Below are 17,916 nucleotides of genomic sequence, written 5' to 3' on the forward strand. Positions count from 1 at the left end.
GTGAGGCGCAGGCCTAGGGGGATCGCCATCCTCCGGCATACCAAGGTGGTTGCCTTCGTCGAGACCCCCTAGATCGACGTGGAAACATTCACGACTTGGGCCACAGTCCTCGTCACCGAGGTTGTGGCTACCATCGGAGCAATCGGAGAGGCAGTAGTCACATGCGGCCATGAAGTCTCGCATGGCACTGGGGTTACCGAGCCCGGAGAAATCCCAACCAGAGTCGGGCTCATCATCTTCCTCGGAACCCGGGGGCCTGTAGGTCGAGACGGTCGTGAGTCGGTCCCAGGTTGACCGCATATGGTACCCCGAAAGGTTTGGGTATGCCTTTATGAAAGCGTCCACCGAAGCGGGTCGCTTGGTGGGTCGAAGCTGAATCTAAAAGGCACAGGGTGGAAAACGGACGGTACCTCTTGATCGACGGATGGTGACGAAGTCGCGTCGGGGACGGACTGCACCGTTATCTCAGGTACGAGGCTAACGCCCAGCAAGTCCTTCGCGAGCGTGTTGGCATCATTCGCCCGCTTGGGTTTGGCGTGTTGCGGGGAAACGACGCTCGTCTTCGCCTCAGACGCGAGGTCAACGTCCACCGTGTCCCCCGCTGGGGCACCGGCGTCGTCGACTCGCTCGACAGCCAACGAGGTGCCGCCTCCTGCTTGGCCATGGTTGCCCCGCCTCCTCCTTCGTCGGCGGGGAAGGTGACGGGACAGACCCGGACGCTGCTCTTCCGCCATGGGGGGAAGACGTCGTCGATTCCACAGGCAGCGGGCGGGCTGACGGCCGCCATTGTCGTTGTCGCACGGCGGAGGAAGGAGTATCATGTCTTAGCTGCCGTCGATGGACATGAACTCGAGACTCCCGAAACGGAGCATCGTCCCGGGCTGGAAAGGTTGCTGGAGACTACCCATCTGGAGCTTGACGGGAAGCTGTTCGTCAACACGCAGCAGGCCCCTACCTGGCGCACCAACTGTCGGCGTTTCGACCCCGGGGGTCCCTGGACCGATGAGTAAATTGTCGCTGCGTGTCCCAGCCCAGATGGGTCGGCGCGAGACGGAACACAAGGGGAACAATAAAGGGGAACCACGGCTCGTGTTGTCCTGCGCTCAGGGCGGATGCGCTTGCAGTAGGGGGTTACAAGCGTTCGCGAGGGAGAGAGTGAGAGCCTATCCGTCAGCCCGTTCTCCCGCGCGGCCACCTCTTTCGTACGAGGGCCCTAGACCTTCCTTTTATAGATGTAAGGAGAAGGCCCAGGTGTACAATGGGGGGTGTAGCAAAGTGCTAACGTGTCTAACAGAGAGGTGCCAGAGTCCTATGTACATGCCGACGTGGCTGTCAGAGAGGTGTTGGAGCCCTGTTCATGTGGCGTCGTGGCCGTCGGAGGAGCGCTTGAGCCCTGTAGAATCACAACTGTTGGGGCTGATGGGACCTTGCTGACGTCTCCTTGCTTCCGTAGGGGGCTAAGAACCGCCGTCGTCACGGAGCATGCGGGGCGTCATCATTACCCGTTCACCGGGGCGAGCCAGATGGGACGCCGGTCTTGTTCCCCGTAGCTTGAGCTAGCTAGGGGTAGGGTAATGATGTACCCCCTGCGACGTGGTCGGTCCGAGCCCAAGGTCGGGCGAGGCGGAGACTCCTCCGAGGTTGGGGCTGAGTCCGAGCCCTAGGGTCGGGCGAGGCGGAGACCGTCGTCCGAGGTCGAGGTTAAGTCCGAGCCCTGGGGTCGAGCGAGGCAGAGATCGTCGTCCGAGGTCGAGGTTGAGTCCGAGCCCTGGGGTCGGGCGAGGCAGAGACCGTCGTCCGAGGTCGAGGTTGAGTCCGAGCCCTGGGGTCGGGCGAGGCGGAGATCGTCGTTCGAGGTCGAGGTTGAGTCCGAGCCCTGGGGTCGGGCGAGGCGGAGCTTCCTATGGCGTCTGAGGCTGGACTGGGCTGCTGTCAGCCTCACCCTGGCGGGTGGCACAGCAGTCGGAGCAGCGCAGGCGGCGCTGTTTTCCTGTCAGGTCAGTCAGTGGAGGGGCGAAATGACTGCGGTCACTTCGGCCTTGTCGACTGAGGAAGTGCGTCAAGATAGGGTGTCAGGCGATCCTTGCATTGAATGCTCCTGCGATCCGGTCGGCTGGCGAGGCGATCTGGCCAAGGTTGCTTCTCCGCGAAGCCTGCACGAGCTGAGCCTCGGGCGAGTCGAAGGTGCGCCCGTTGCTTTAGGAGGCCTCGGGCGAGGCGTGAATCCACCTGGGTCTGCTGTTCCTGTTCGAGGCTGGGCTCGGGCGAGGCGAGATCGTGTCCCTTGGATGGAGCCTTGACCTGAATTGTGCCCATCAGGCCTTTGTAGCTTTGTGCTGATGGTTTTTACCAGCCGAGTTTATGAGTCTTGGGAGTACCCCTAATTATGGTCCCCGATAACAGGATATTACCGCCGCTACCAACTATCACGTGCGTGCCATTCACGCTCCACTCATCCACGCACCACACGTAGGCACGTCCAGCACCCCGCGTCCAAAGCCGCGTCCAAACGTCCAGCACCCCGCGTCCAAAGCCGCACGTCCAATAGTCCCAGGTTTTTAATTTTTCACTGTAGTTTCATTTTTAGTATTTTTTACTGGTGAAGGGCTATATACAAATTATAATAGAAATTTAGTCTTAATTATGATTACTTAAAGAAGCAACATTGATTTGTCTTTAATAGAGCAGTGTTGATTATATATAATTGTATATTAAAATTTTACTACACCATTGGCACACCTTATATAAAAATCTAGGTCCGCTACTGGCTATCAAGCTATGCAATAATATGATTTGTTATATTTGAAGTTGAACTTAGTTTTGTGTGTTTATTTGATATTTTAAGTGATTAATATATTAGAATTTAAGACTTCTTTAGGGCTAGTTTGGGTACTCTAGTATTGACCCCAATCCACTTGTATTGAAGTGGATTGGAGTGTAACTTAAACTAATTTACACCACAATCTACCTCAACACATGTGGATTGGGGTAAATACTAGAGTACCCAAACTAGGCCTTAACGGGTATGTGTCCGATAGATAAAATTACTCGCTTGGTATAAGTATGGTAAATTTTATACCCACAAACATAATAAGTAACCGACGGTTAGATTTTTTTTAATAGATATGAATGTGGAATGATAATAGCCGACGTACATGTACCGTTACCACGGTTTACAAAACCGGTAAAAACCGGCGGTAAACCGGTCGGTTTACCGAAACCGCTGGGGTGCGGTTTCGGTTAACCACCGGTTTTTTTTCAAAATTCGTTCTAAATTTGAAAAATTTGAAAAAATTCATAAAAACCGGAAACCGCCGGTAAACCGTTTTTTGGGACCGGTAAACCGTTATTTTAGATCGGTAAACCGCCAATTTTTGCCGGAAACCCGAATTTAATGCCACGATTGAGTATTTAGTGGTCAATTTAGGTATACTAGTCTTGTTTAATGTTATATGTTATATGTGGAGATGTTATATGCTATATGTGAAGATGAAACCCGTAGCTCAAGTCAAGTTTAGACATTTAGTGGTCAATTTCGGTTACATTTCCTGTCCAAGATGGAATCCGTGGATCAAGTAGCTTCAGTTCTTCTAATAAGTATCCGTCTGGACAATACTCAATCTAGCTAGAACTCTTAGCTCCAGTTCTTCTGTATGTGTTCCTAAGATTTGCTTGAAGATGAAACCCGTAGCTCAAGTCAAGTTCAGAAATTTAGTGGTCAATTTCGGTTACATTTCCTGTCCAAGATGAAATCCGTGGATCAAGTAGCTTCAGTTCTAATAAGTATCCGTCTGGACAATACTCAATCTAGCTAGAACTCTTAGCTCCAATTCTTCTGTATGTGTTCCTAAGATTTGCTTGAAGATGAAACCAGTAGCTCAAGTCAAGTTTAGACATTTAGTGGTCAATTTCGGTTACATTTCCTGTTCAAGATGGAATCCGTGGATCAAGTAGTTTCAGTTCTTCTAATAAGTATCCGTCTGGACAATACTCAATCTAGCTAGAACTCTTAGCTCCAATTCTTCTGTATGTGTTCCTAAGATTTGCTTGAAGATGAAACCGGTAGCTCAAGTCAAGTTTAGACATTTAGTGGTCAATTTCGGTTACATTTCCTGTCCAAGATGGAATCTGTGGATCAAGTAGCTTCAGTTCTTCTAATAAGTTTCCATCTAGACAATACTCAATCTAGCTAGAACTCTTAGCTCCAGTTCTTCTGTATGTGTTCCTAAGATTTGCTGATCAGAAGAAAAGTTCAACACTTGGTGAGGTGCACGTGCAATACACAAACACCAAACATACATACTGGTATGTTGTTTTGCTTTGTGGATAAGTATTTATTTGTCGTTCTTATTTTCTCGCTAATGTATCTCGTATCTTTTGTATAGACCTATCACTATCACTATGATGGATTGAAACAATATCACGACCCTTCAACATGCTTAAGTACTATCACTATGACTCGAGGTGAACATGTGAGTATTGTGAAATAAGTCGACCTATGTGTTGTTGCCTCGTTGGAGAGGTGTAAAAGAACTTGTATTTGAGTATGCGAAGTTCGCTGGTTGTTTATTACATGAGAACTGGAGTTTGTGGTTGCATATATATATATATATATATATATATATATATATATATATATATATATATATATATATATATATTATATGTTTTTTGGTGAATGCATGTTGTGTAGATCAATTAATATTTACTGTACAATGTGAATTGAGCAAACTATAAATAAATTCTGACAAAATTTTCAATTTTTCTGCAAAAAACAATAAAAACCAGTTTGTTTCGCGGTTAACCGGCGGTTTCTACCGGTTTTTCACCGGTTTTCCGCTGGTAAACCGGTTTGAATTCAAAATGATTTGGTTTGGCCAAACCGGTCGGTTTTTACCGGTTTCCACCGGTTTACCGACGGTAAACCGTTACCGGTGGGGGGCGGTTTTTACATCTAAAACGGTTTTGTAAACCGTGACCGTTACCATCCCAATTGGTGAGTGGGTGGGTGGGTGCCTGGGTGGTGAGGACTGGACTCGTTCGGCTCGGGATTCCCCTCCGCCGCCTACGCGCCCAACACGCCCCCGTCCAGATTCATCCACCCTTCCCCTTCGTCTCCCTCCCTCCATCCAATCCACCCCCTCTCCCCCTTCTCGTCGTCGCCGCCGCCGCCGCCCATCCGGGGCTTGGACTGTCCTTTCCCCGTTCTGCTGGTAGGTAAGGAATTCCTCTTCTGGCTCCGACGGATTCTCTCGCTCCGTTTGTCTCTGGTACAATTCGTTCGCTGCTGCGAGCCCTCGAATCCGTTTGTATCCGGAGCAGCGGCGGAGTAGTAATACTAGTACAATTCCTTAGTCGTGTTCCCAAGTGGGTGGATGCGTCTTTGACTGCCCGGCGCCCGCCCGCACCCCGCAGCAGCAATGGACGACGGGGACCTGGATTTCTCCAACCCGGACACGTACCTGTGTCCGGCCCTCGGCACCGACCCGCCCAGCAGCTGCTCCATGGACAGCTACTTCGACGAGATCCTCAAGGACACGGAGCACCTCGCCTGCACGCACACCCACACCTGCAACCCGCCGGTGCACGACCTCTCGCACACCCACACCTGCGTCCACGTCCATACCAAGATCGTCGCGGCCTCGCCGGGCGACGCCGAGTCGCCGTCCGAGAACAACAGCAACGGCAACGCCGCCTCTAAGAAGCGCCCGTCGGGGAACCGCGCCGCCGTCAGGAAGTACCGGGAGAAGAAGAAGGCCCACACCGCATCGCTCGAGGAGGAGGTGGTGCACCTCCGGGCGCTCAACCAGCAGCTCATGAAAAAGCTCCAGAGCCACGCCGCGCTCGAGGCGGAGGCGGCCAGGCTCCGCTGCCTGCTCGTCGACATCAGGGGCAGGATCGAGGGGGAGATTGGTGCGTTCCCGTATCAGAGGCCGCCGGCGGTCAAGAACGTCGACCTCCTGTCTAGTGTTGACCAGGAAAGCCTCCTTGGCAGCGCTGCTGCCCAGGTTGCCAACTCCTGTGATTTTAGATGCAACCATCAGATGTACTGCAACCCTGGGATGCAGGGCGCTATCAGCGGTCAGGTGTTGGGACAAGGTGCCTGTGATGTCGCCAGTATGCAATGCATTGGAAGCACCAAGTCTGGATCCACTAAGCTACCTGTTTGTGGGGGTCTGGATACACTACCTGCTGTCTGCTTACCAAATGTTGAAAAGAAGTGATGGTAAGTAACTTGGCTTTTCTTGCTATACTTATAAAAACTTCTGTCTAGCTGCTAGATAGATTCATTTCAGTTATCATTTTGTTAGTGATCTGCAAACGCATGTGAACTCATGATTGTATCACTTTAGTAGCCTTTTGTTATGTATAGGCTTAACTGAAAAGGAGCATAACCCTACCCGACCCATGTCACGGAGCCATTGTTTTCTGGTTCTATTGGTTTGTTGCATTCTGGCTGAATGCGATTTTGAGTGAATTATCATCTTATTGTGAACGGTGAAGACCAGATTTTTCTTTTGTTCCATCTTGTCAATCCAGAGCTAGAGTTCTAGTGGTCTATTATTCAACTAGATGTCTTGTACTGCTAACCTTCAGAAGTTGGCTATAGTTAATACTATTTCCCATTTACCTTTACGTTGTTCCTTGCACTCAGTTCAGTAATTGCTTGAAAGTGCCAGAACTAGCCAAATAACTCAACCATGTTTTATTTGACCTAGTCATAATCTAGGCAGTGCTCAGGTGACTGGATTTGCCTTTACAACTTGAAAACCGCTTGGTTCTATAGGATTGTGATACTTTTTTGAGGTTGTGCTTGGCCAACTTATCAAACACTGGGCTAGTGAACATAGGTTTTATTTTTTTTCTCGGTGCTACATTTAATTATCTCATTCCTGGTGAATGATCTTGAAGTATGCCTTGACAATCCATCTGTGACCTGTGAATATGAACCATTTTTTTGGTGAATTGTGTTACCAGAAAATAGTAAATTAGAACATTATGCCATGGTACCGTATAGCAAAGAAAGAAAACACAATGTCGGTGCTACTACGTTGCATTTCAAGAAAAGACAATGTTGTGCACTTGAAAAAAATATTAATTAGGAAATTATGCCATGAAGCAGTATTATATGCATCAATGCCTCCAAGTTTTGCTAGTTTTGAAGAGTATTATGTTTCACAGTGATTTTGTATTAGCATAAGTAGTTTTGGAGTTCATAATACTTGGGTTGGTGTCTGGCATTTTTTTTTTTGGAAATAATTGCGATATCTCCCTCTAAACTGTGCACTCTCAGTTTTTATGGCAGTGCTTTAGGTTGTGTCATTTGTGTATCTTGCAGTGCACAAGCTTTCCTGCTTTATTTTGTTTATGCTGTTTTGTTATGAATTTTAATACATTTTTTGTGTGTGGTATGTCCATTTGATTCTTCAAAGTTACTGGGATGTAGCGAAGAAGTTGGTATAATTTTGTTACTGAACTGAATGTTGCTATTGATCATATCTTACCATCATAAACTTATTCAAGAAAAAAACAGGAGATGGTGCCTTCTCCAAAATGTCCTAACTTGTATCTATCCGGATAAGTTCATATGTACCTTAGCACTCGATAGCCCTTTCTTGTATAATTTACAGCGAATAAGCCTGATACATGGTGGTATTTTATTATTTGTCACTTTTCATGTTCTAAACTCAAGTAACACCCATTCTGTTGCTCTTTTTTCAGGACTCCTGGCGGTGTTTATGGTCTCTCCTTTCCAGAGACATGCTGTATAAACTGCTAGCTTTTCTATGTAGGACTGCATCTGGTTCAAACTGCTATACTGCTATGTTAGTATGTCACTGAGTTTGTCGCCCATGATGCTTCTATGGTGTCTGAGGCGATTCAAGTTTGTTAGCTCTAAAGCTGACAGGACATCCTCGTTTACTTTGCCTAGTTTCCAGACGGTCTATGATCAAGTGCAGAACTGAACCGGATCGTAAGGAGTTGAACATGAACTTGTTAAAATCTGGCATATGTAGATGCATGGATCGCGAAATCCCTCGTGTAGGTGCAGTGTCCCTCTTCTGCTATGTGCGAGATCTGAGGGAACCTGGATTCATTTATTGTTTGAATGTTTCACTGTTTCTGTCGCAAGTAAATAATTTATTGCATGGGAAGTTTATAACTCTAGACCTGGTAAAATTCTGAGTAGCAGCAATTCTACATCTTACCCTGTGATGTTACCGACCAGACACTGCAAGTTTGGGGCAGCCGTGCAGGGCGTTACTTTTGTTTGGGGGTGTTTGAAAACATCTCATTCTGAATGTTCATATTTTGGTGTTGACTGACTTGTGGGCATTATTATTATTATTAAAAAGGCGTGTTTGGATCACTAGGACTCGTTATTCGTTGGGAGCTAAAAACAGTTAGACTATCTTCAGCAGGCTCTCTATGTTACTCCCTATTTTAAAATTCACTCTTTAAATAGTGTAATTTATAGTGCAAAACAGTATTTTGCATGACCATTTATACAGACTAGAGATGGCCTTAGAGTTGGAAAATTGTTTAAGAGTAGATAGCTAGCGGATATATTTTTAGCCTTAATATTAGGATGGGATGAGCACTATATGTTTCATCCTAGCTATCAATTAACCTTTGCAACAGTGTAGGAGATAATTATTGTTTGGCTTTAATTAAAGATGGTAATGGGGACTCGTTACCCGGTGGGTAATTACTCCATTAGGGTATGAGTTTGGTTGTAATTATATTCTCACGGGTCTATTAACGGAAGAAAAATAGAACCTAACGGGTAGAACGGGTATGAGTACGTACTCATTAAACCCGTATTCCTATCCATGGTATTTTATATCCAAAATATAACCAATAATTCTCTAACATTTTAGCATAGCTCAATGATTTGTATTGGGCTCCTGGCTTCTGAGTATAACTATACGCTATGGGAACGTATCATGTGCTTATGGAGCTCTTGTGCTCATATGAGCACTTTAAATCTGGTGCCTTCATTTCTCATCCAGGGGGTGAGGGCAGCAGTGGCACACAGAAGAGACAGGCGGCGCGGCGTAACAAGGGTGACACACAGAAGAAACTAGAAAATGTCTATTCACACTTGGATGAGAAATGAAGGCACCAGATTTAAAGTGCTCATATGAGCACAAGAGCTCCATGAGCACAGGATACGTTCCCATACGCTATATAGGCCTTGCGACACATGGTAGCAGTAAGCAGACAACCAGCCAAAACTTTAAAGCATGTCCAAGGCTCTAAGTTTCTGCGATGCCACTCTTCGTTAATGTGCAATCAAGCGACCAAGTTGTACACAGACACATGACACGACCACACCTAGAAGACGGAAGACCGGATGTTATCGCTCGGTGCTAACCATTCATCCTAAACTAAAATGGACAGATAGGTGCAACTCCACCACTCTAGACGAGTATGGGTACCCATCGGGTATAGAATACCCGGCGGGTCTGGGTATGTGAAAGGGAAATAGTCTCAATATTTCCTATAATCGAATCTGGTGTTTAACGACCATCACAAACCTTGTGGACTAACCAGTTCATCTACAACCATTCTAAGTCGACTGTCCGGAATACCGTAGATTATTCCGGACAGGAGAAGCTTTTTGGAAAAACACCTACGCGCGGACCGTCCGGGCCCTTGCGACGGACCGTCCGCGGCACCAAGGTGACCCTCGGACAGGAACACTGCAAAAACACAAGTCTACACTACGGACCGTCCGACGGAGAAGCGAGCACCGTCCGAGACCAAGCGCGGACCGTCCGGCCTCAGGCGAGGACCATCCAGTCGGTGAAAACCAGAAAAACCCAAAGGTGACGGGTTCGGTAAAATGTAATTTTAGCGTCCTCGCGGACCGTCCGGAGTGCACGACCGGACCGTCCACGACTGCTTTATCTGACACCTGACGATGCATTAAATGCTCTATAGTTGTTACTGCTGACCGTTGCGATTTTAGCCGTTGATGTGCAGGGGCGGACCGTCCGGACCAGGGCGCGGACCGTCCGCGGTCGGCAGAAAGGGAGCAACGGCTAGGAAGTGGTTGGGAGCTATAAATACAATCCCAACCACCTCCATTCACTTCACCCAAACACTCCAATCTTTCACATTCAATACAAGAGCTAGCAATTCATTCCAAGACACAATCAAAGCGTCCAATCTCTCCAAGTTCCACAACTGAGACAAGTGATCATTAGTGATTAAGCGACTTGAGAGAGAGAGTGATCCGTGTGTTATTTGTCGCTCTTGTTGCTTGGCTTTTGCAATCGTGCTTTCTTCTCTTCCCATTCTTATTCTCAAGTGACTTGTAATCAAAGCAAGAGACACCAAGTGTGTGGTGGTCCTTGCGGGGTCTAAGTGACCCGTTTGATTAAGGAGAAAGCTCACTCGGTCTAAGTGACCGTTTGATAGAGGGAAAGGGTTGAAAGAGACCCGGTCTTTGTGACCACCTCAACGGGGACTAGGTTCTTTGGAACCGAACCTCGGTAAAACAAATCACTGTATTCATCCGCTTTATTTCTTGGTTGATTTGTTTTCCCTCTCTTTCGGACTCAGATTTAATTCTAACGCTAACCCCGACTTGTAGTGTGTGCTTAAGTTTATAAATTTCAGATTCCGCCTATCCACCCCCTCTAGGCGACTTTCAATTGGTATCAAAGCCCGGTACTTCATTAGAGTCTAACCACTCGAAGTGATGTCAGGAGGATCCGCCAAGAGGGAGATGGAAACAGCCATAAGCCACGGGAAGGCTCCATCAAGGGAGTCCGGCGCCAAAGGAAGGGAGGAATCACCTCCCCGCGTCAAGTCGCATCGGAGTGGCGACAAGAAGAAAAAGATGAAGAAAGTGGTCTACTACGAGACCGACTCTTCGTCGCCCTCCACCTCCGGCTCCGACGCATCGTCCGTCACTTCTAAGCGCCATGAGCGCAAGAAGTTTAGTAAGACCCCCCTACGCTATCCTCGCATTTCTAAACACACTCCTTTACTTTCCAGCCCATTAGGCAAACCACCAGTTTTTTATGGTGAATATTATTCTATGTGGAGTGTTAAAATGAAAGGTCATCTAACCTCACTCCACAAAAAACATATGGGATGTTGTTGAGTATGGAGCGCAGGTACCACAGGTGGGGGATAAGGACTATGATTCGGACGAGGCCGACCAAATACGTCACTTTAACTCCCAAGCAACAACTATACTCCTCGCCTCTTTAAGTCGAGAGGAGTATAACAAAGTGCATGGGTTAGAGACCGCCAAACAAATTTGGGACGTCCTTAAGACGGCGCACGAAGGGGACGAGGTGACCAAGATCACCAAACGGGAGACGATCGAGGGGGAGCTTGGTCGATTTGTCCTCAACCAAGGAGAGGAGCCACAAGCCATGTACAATCGGCTCAAAACCTTGGTGAATCAAGTGCGCAACCTCGAGAGCACCAAATGGGATGACCATGAAATGGTCAAGGTTATTCTAAGATCACTTGTTTTTCGTAATCCTACGCATGTTTAATTAATACACGATGATTCTAGATATAAGCTAATGTCTCCCGAGGAAGTTATAGGAAAATTTGTGAGCTTTGAATTGATGATCAAAGGCTCCAAACAAATCATCAGCTTGGAGCAAGGCGGCACCTCCACACCCGAGGTGCAACCCGTAGCATTCAAAGCGATGGAGGAGAAGAAAGAAGAGTCTACATCAAGTAGGCTCCCCATCGACACCTCCAAGCTCGACAACGAGAAGATGGCACTCATCATCAAGAGCTTTCGTCAAATCCTCAAACAAAGGAGGGGGAAGGACTACAAACCCCGCTCCAAGAGAGTGTGCTACAAGTGTGGTAAGCCCAGTCATTTTATTGCAAAATGTCCTATGTCAAGTGATAGTGATAGGGGCGACGACAAGAGAGGAAAGAGGAAGGAAAAGAAGAAGTACTACAAGAAGAAGGGCGGCGATGCCCACGTGTGTCGGGAATGGGACTCCGACATGAGCTCCACCGACTCTTCCTCCGATGAGAATGCCGCCAACATCGCTGTCAACAAGGGGCTCCTCTTCCCCAACGTCGGCCACAAGTGCCTCATGGCAAAGGACGACAAAAGGAAGAAGGTAAAATCTAGAGCCTCCACTAAATATATAACATCTAGTGATGAGGGTAGCTCTAGTGAAGATGAGGATAATTTGCTCACCCTTTTTGCCAACCTTAACATGCAACAAAAGGAAAAATTAAATGAATTGATAGGAGCTATTCATGAGAAGGATGAACTCTTGGATAGCCAAGAGGAATTCCTTATTAAGGAAAACAAAAAGCATGTTAAAGTTAAGAATGCTTATGCTCAGGAAATAGAAAAATGTGAAAACTTGACTAAGGAGCTTAGCACTTGCCATGACACTATTTCCAACCTTAGAAATGAGAATGCTAGTTTAATTACTAAGGTTGAAAAGTTAAAGGTTTGTGATGATTCAATTGTCAGTCTTAGAAATGAAAATGATAGTTTAATTGCTAAGATTGATAAATTGAATGAATCAATTTCTAGCCTTAAAACTGATAATAATAAGTTAATTTCTAAGGCTAAATATATGAATGTTTGCAATGTTTCTATTTCCAATCTTAGAAATGAGAATGCTATTTTATATACTAAGATTGATGAATTAAATGCTTGCAAACCCTCTACATCTATTGTTGAACATGTTGCTATTTGTACTAGATGTAGAGACATTAATGTTGATGCTATTCATGGTCACCTTGATTTAATTAAACAACAAAATGATCATATAGCTCAACTTACTGCTAAAATTAATGAGCATGAGATAGAGAATAAAAAATTAAATTTGCTAGAAGCATGCTCTATAGTGGGAGACGTCCTGGCATTAAGGATGGCATTGGTTTCCAACAGGGAAGCAATGTCAAGCTTAATGCCCCTAAGAAATTGTCTATCTTTGTTAAGGGCAAGGCTCCCATGGCTCAGGATAATGAGGGTTACATTTTATATCCTGTTGGTTATCCTGAGCATAAGATTAGGAGAATTCATGCTAGAAAACCTCATAATGTTTCACATCATGCTTTTATGTATAAAAATGAGGCTTCTAGTTCTAGGCAATCAACCCATGTTAAATTGCCTAAAAAGAAAACTCCTACTGCATCAAATGAACCTAATGTTTCATTTAAGACTTTTGATGCATCTTATGTGCTAACTAACAAATCAAGTAAAGTAGTTGCCAAATATGTTGGGGGCAAACACAAGGGCTCCAAGACTTGTGTTTGGGTACCCAAGGTGCTTGTTTCTAATGTGAAAGGACCCAAGACCGTTTGGTTACCTAAGAACAAGGCCTAAATTGTTTTGCATGTTTATGCATCCGGGGGCTCAAGTTGGATAATAGACAGCGGATGCACAAACCATATGAGAGGGGAGAAAAGGATGTTCTCCTCCTACGAGAAGAACGAAGATCCCCAAAGAGCTATCACATTCGGGGATGGAAATCAAGGTTTGGTCAAAGGACTTGGTAAAATTGCTATATCACCTGACCATTCCATTTCCAATGTTTTTCTTGTAGATTCTTTAGATTACAATTTGCTTCCAGTTTCTCAATTATGCAAAATGTGTTACAACTGTCTTTTTACAGATTTAGGTGTTACTGTCTTTAGAAGAAGTGATGATTCAGTAGCATTTAAGGGAGTATTAGGGGGTCAGCTATACTTAGTTGATTTTAATAGAGCTATACTCGATACTTGCTTAATTGCTAAGACTAATATGGGTTGGCTCTAGCATCGCCGACTAGCCCATGTTGGGATGAAGAATCTTCACAAGCTTTTAAAGGGAGAACACATTTTGGGACTAACCAATGTTCATTTTGAGAAAGACAGGGTTTATAGCGCATGTCAAGCAGGGAAGCAAGTTGGTACCCACCATCCACACAAGAACATCATGACGACCGACATGCCATTGGAATTACTCCACATGGATTTATTCGGCCCGATAGCTTACATAAGCATCGGCGGGAGTAAGTATTGTCTCGTAATTGTAGATGATTATTCTCGCTTCACTTGGGTATTCTTTTTGCAGGAAAAATCTCAAACCCAAGAAACTTTAAAGGGATTCTTGAGACGGGCTCAAAATGAGTTTGGATTGAGAATAAAAAAGATAAGAAGCGACAATGAGACGGAGTTCAAGAACTCTCAAATAGAAGGCTTTCTTGAGGAGGAGGGCATCAAGCATGAGTTCTCCTCTCCCTACACACCTCAACAAAATGGTGTAGTGGAGAGGAAGAATAGAACTCTACTGGACATGGCGAGAACCATGCTTGATGAGTACAAGACTCCGGACCGGTTTTGGGCTGAGGCGATTAACACCGCTTGCTACTCCATCAACCGGCTCTACCTTCACCGAATCTTCAAGAAGACATCTTATGAACTCCTCACCGGTAAAAAGCTAAATGTTTCATATTTTAGAGTCTTTGGTAGCAAATGATTTATTCTTGTTAAAAGAGGTAGAAAATCTAAATTTGCTCCTAAGGCTGTAGAAGGCTTTTTACTTGGCTATGACCCAAACACAAGGGCATATAGAGTCTTCAATAAATCCACTGGATTAGTTGAGGTTTCTTGTGACATTGTGTTTGATGAGACTAATGGCTCCCAAGTGGAGCAAGTTGATCTTGATGAGCTAGATGATGAAGAGGCTCCGTGCGTCGCGCTAAGGAACATGTCCATTGGGGATGTGTGTCCTAAGGAATCCGAAGAGCCCACACAAAGACAAGATCAACCGTCATCTTCCATGCAAGGATCTCCACCAACTCAATATGAGGATATGGCTCAAGATGATGATGAAGATCAAGAGGATGAGCTACCTCAAGAGGAGGTCAATGATCAAGGGGGAGATCAAGTTAATAAGGACAAGGAAGATGAGCAAGAAATTCAGGGTCAAAGACCGCCACACCCAAGAGTCCATCAAGCGATTCAAAGAGATCACCCCGTGAACTCCATCCTCGACGATATTCATAAGGGGGTAACAACTAGATCTCGAGTCACACATTTTTATGAACATTACTCTTTTGTGCCTTCTATTGAGCCATACAGGGTGGAAGATACATTAAGAGATTCGGATTGGGTGTTGGCAATGAGGAACTCAACAACTTCACGAGGAATGAGGTATGACATTTAGTTCCACGTCCTAACCAAAATGTTGTAGGAACCAAGTGGGTATTCCGCAACAAGCAAGATGAGCATGGTGTGGTGACAAGGAACAAAGCCCGACTTGTGGCCAAGGGATATTCACAAGTAGAAGGTTTGGATTTTGGAGAAACCTATGCACCCGTAGCTAGGCTTGAGTCAATTCGTATATTACTTGCCTATGCTACTTACCATGGCTTCAAGCTTTATCAAATGGACGTGAAAAATGTCTTCCTCAATGGACCAATCAAGGAAGAGGTCTATGTTGAGCAACCTCCTGGCTTTGAAGATAGTGAGTACCCTAACCATGTCTATAAACTCTCAAAGGCGCTTTATGGGCTCAAGCAAGCACCAAGAGCATGGTATGAATGCCTAAGAGATTTCCTTATCACTAATGGTTTCAAAGTCGGTAAAGCTGATCCTACTCTCTTTACTAAAACAGTTGCAAATGATTTGTTTGTATGCCAAATTTATGTTTATGATATCATATCTGGGTCTACTAACAAATCTACTTGTGAAGAGTTTAGTAGGATCATGATTCAAAAATTTGAGATGTCTATGATGGGGGAGTTGAAGTATTTTCTAGGATTTAAGTCAAGCAACTCCAAGAAGGCACCTTCATCAGCCAAACCAAGTACATTCAAGACATACTTACCAAGTTTGGAATGAAGGATGCCAAGCCCATCAAGACACCCATGGGAACTAATGGGCATCTCGACCTCGACACGGGAGGTAAATCCGTAGATCAAAAGGTATACCGGTCATTGATAAGATCTTTACTCTATTTATGTGCATCTCGACCGGATATTATGCTTTCCGTATGCATGTGTGCAAGGTTCCAAGCCGATCCTAAGGAAGTTCACCTTAGAGCCGTGAAAAGAATCATGAGATATTTAGTTTATACTCCTAAGTTTGGACTTTGTACCCCAAGGGATCCACTTTTGATTTAATAGGTTATTCAGATGCTGATTGGGCAGGGTGTAAAATTGATAGGATGTCACACCCGGGTTTTAGGGGCACCAAGACCCGGGCGCGAACATAATCACCAGGTGTGCTGGGACCAAGTCTCACACATATGATGAATCATGGCACAGGATCGAATGTCACATCTTTACTACATAACAGGAGTTCTATACAAAATAAATAAATAATTACATTATAAGGAGACAGCGGTCCAGCAACCCAAAGTTGACTGGGAGACGACGGCCTAGATCTCTCACGAACTCATCGCAGCATCCTCCATGCGCCTCATCCTGCGGTACCTGTTCTTGACCTGTGGGGGGTGTGAGACAGCAAGAGTGAGCTCACATACGTTCATCGCTCAACAAGTTGTGGGGAATAATGTGCATGAACTCGCCAAAGGTGGGAGCTCACGTGAAGTGTAAGGCTTACCAAATAGGATGGTTAGAGCTGAGCATTGCTTTTAAAGTTGGTCAAAATTTTATTAGCAGTTACTAAGTATAAGTAAATACCAACCCAATTAAGTAGTAGAACAAAAGTAACATTATCACCTGCGATGCAATGCATATGACAAATTGAATTTAGTTCCATAAATTAATCATCAGAGAGTCCTGAGCTACTCATGACCGTGAGCTCGGCTAGTATACCAGTTTTACACTCTGCAGAGGTGGTACCCTTTACCCACAAGTCATGTTACCCATCTGCCAAGGGATCGCGACTTCCCATACACCTCTACCAAGGAGGTGAGGCAGGGTAACACTATGAGGCCTTTACAAAGTTCCACTAGCTTCAGGAAACCCGCTACAGTTTATAGGAAGCTCCAATGCAGGGTTCTTGCCTGACCGCCATCGCAGCAAAATCAACCAAGGACCTCCCTACACTGACCACTCCCCTACTGCCCTTGCCCCTTTTGGGTAAGGTAGTCCTCCACTAGCTTTCCTAATTAATCAGCCAAGGGCGTCCATAAACCCTTGTGGTGGCACGTGTTTCTCAAGTTAAGCTCTATGTTCCAATTAACATTAATGATCTTGACATGAACATAAATAGAATAACAAAATAACTGGAACATAGATATGATAAATAATTATCCCAAATCCATGTAAAGCAATAGCAAACTACCCAAGTGATTCAGGGGTAAACAAGGTAATGAGATAAACAATCTAGGGTAACCTATTGGGTCCCATCAAAATTAACCTATACAGATCATTATGATTAATTAGAACATGAGTGGGTAAAAAGAAGTGATCAAGGGCACAACTTGCCTGGGACTTGAGATTCTAGGTACCAGGATGATCTTCAGGTGACATGTGTCCTCACTGCTAAACGTAGCAATACAGACAAACAGTGTATAGGCAAAATTAACATCACACCAAACATAAGTACAAACTGAATAATAATATTCTACGCGTCGCTACGAGATCGTAGGTTCGAGAATCAATAAAATCGGAGTTGTGGTTAAAGAGATATGGTTTTCTGAAGTTATTTAGTACTTGACACAGGATAAATTAAGTAAACAATTTTAATATATATTTCATGTCTAATCAAAGTTACTAGGTGATAAAAAAATATTAAAACAAAATTAATGCCACTGGAATGTATTAAAAATAAGCTAAGATAAATTTTCTATGAATTATATAAGTTCTGGACTTATTTTTATACCTGAAAATTCATTTCTTAAATAAATTCCTAATTATATCTCTGTTTGGACTGCGCGCGCAAAAACAGTCAAATGCAGGGGCTTCTGCGCAAGAAATACTAGACTCAGGCTACAGTTATAGTGGACTG

At 45.1% G+C, this 17,916-nt stretch overlaps 1 protein-coding gene across 6 annotated transcripts; it reads left to right on the plus strand.

Annotated features, from left to right (window-relative positions):
* The first annotated feature begins 4,988 nt into the window (after positions 1–4,988).
* LOC100282457 (uncharacterized) lies at positions 4,989–8,420 on the plus strand. Of its 6 annotated transcripts, none has more exons than NM_001412153.1 (3): positions 4,989–5,217; positions 5,356–6,226; positions 7,723–8,420. In NM_001412153.1, exon 2 carries the CDS (start codon positions 5,421–5,423, stop codon positions 6,222–6,224), a length of 804 nt encoding a protein of 267 aa, NP_001399082.1. In that variant the 5' UTR covers positions 4,989–5,217; positions 5,356–5,420; the 3' UTR covers positions 6,225–6,226; positions 7,723–8,420. The 6 variants fall into 6 exon arrangements, with proteins under 6 accessions (NP_001399082.1, NP_001399081.1, NP_001399083.1 ...); NM_001412152.1 differs by having other exon boundaries at positions 5,419–6,226; NM_001412154.1 differs by having other exon boundaries at positions 4,989–5,213; positions 5,416–6,226.
* Positions 8,421–17,916: the final 9,496 nt, after the last annotated feature.

The sequence above is a fragment of the Zea mays genome, chromosome 6 (genome assembly GCF_902167145.1).
Source record: "Zea mays cultivar B73 chromosome 6, Zm-B73-REFERENCE-NAM-5.0, whole genome shotgun sequence".
Taxonomy (NCBI): domain Eukaryota; kingdom Viridiplantae; phylum Streptophyta; class Magnoliopsida; order Poales; family Poaceae; genus Zea; species Zea mays.

Excerpts from the sequence above, each read along its gene's own strand:
- LOC100282457 (NM_001155367.2), top strand. The coding sequence starts at position 5,421 with ATGGACGACGGGGACCTGGATTTCTCCAACCCGGACACGTACCTGTGT.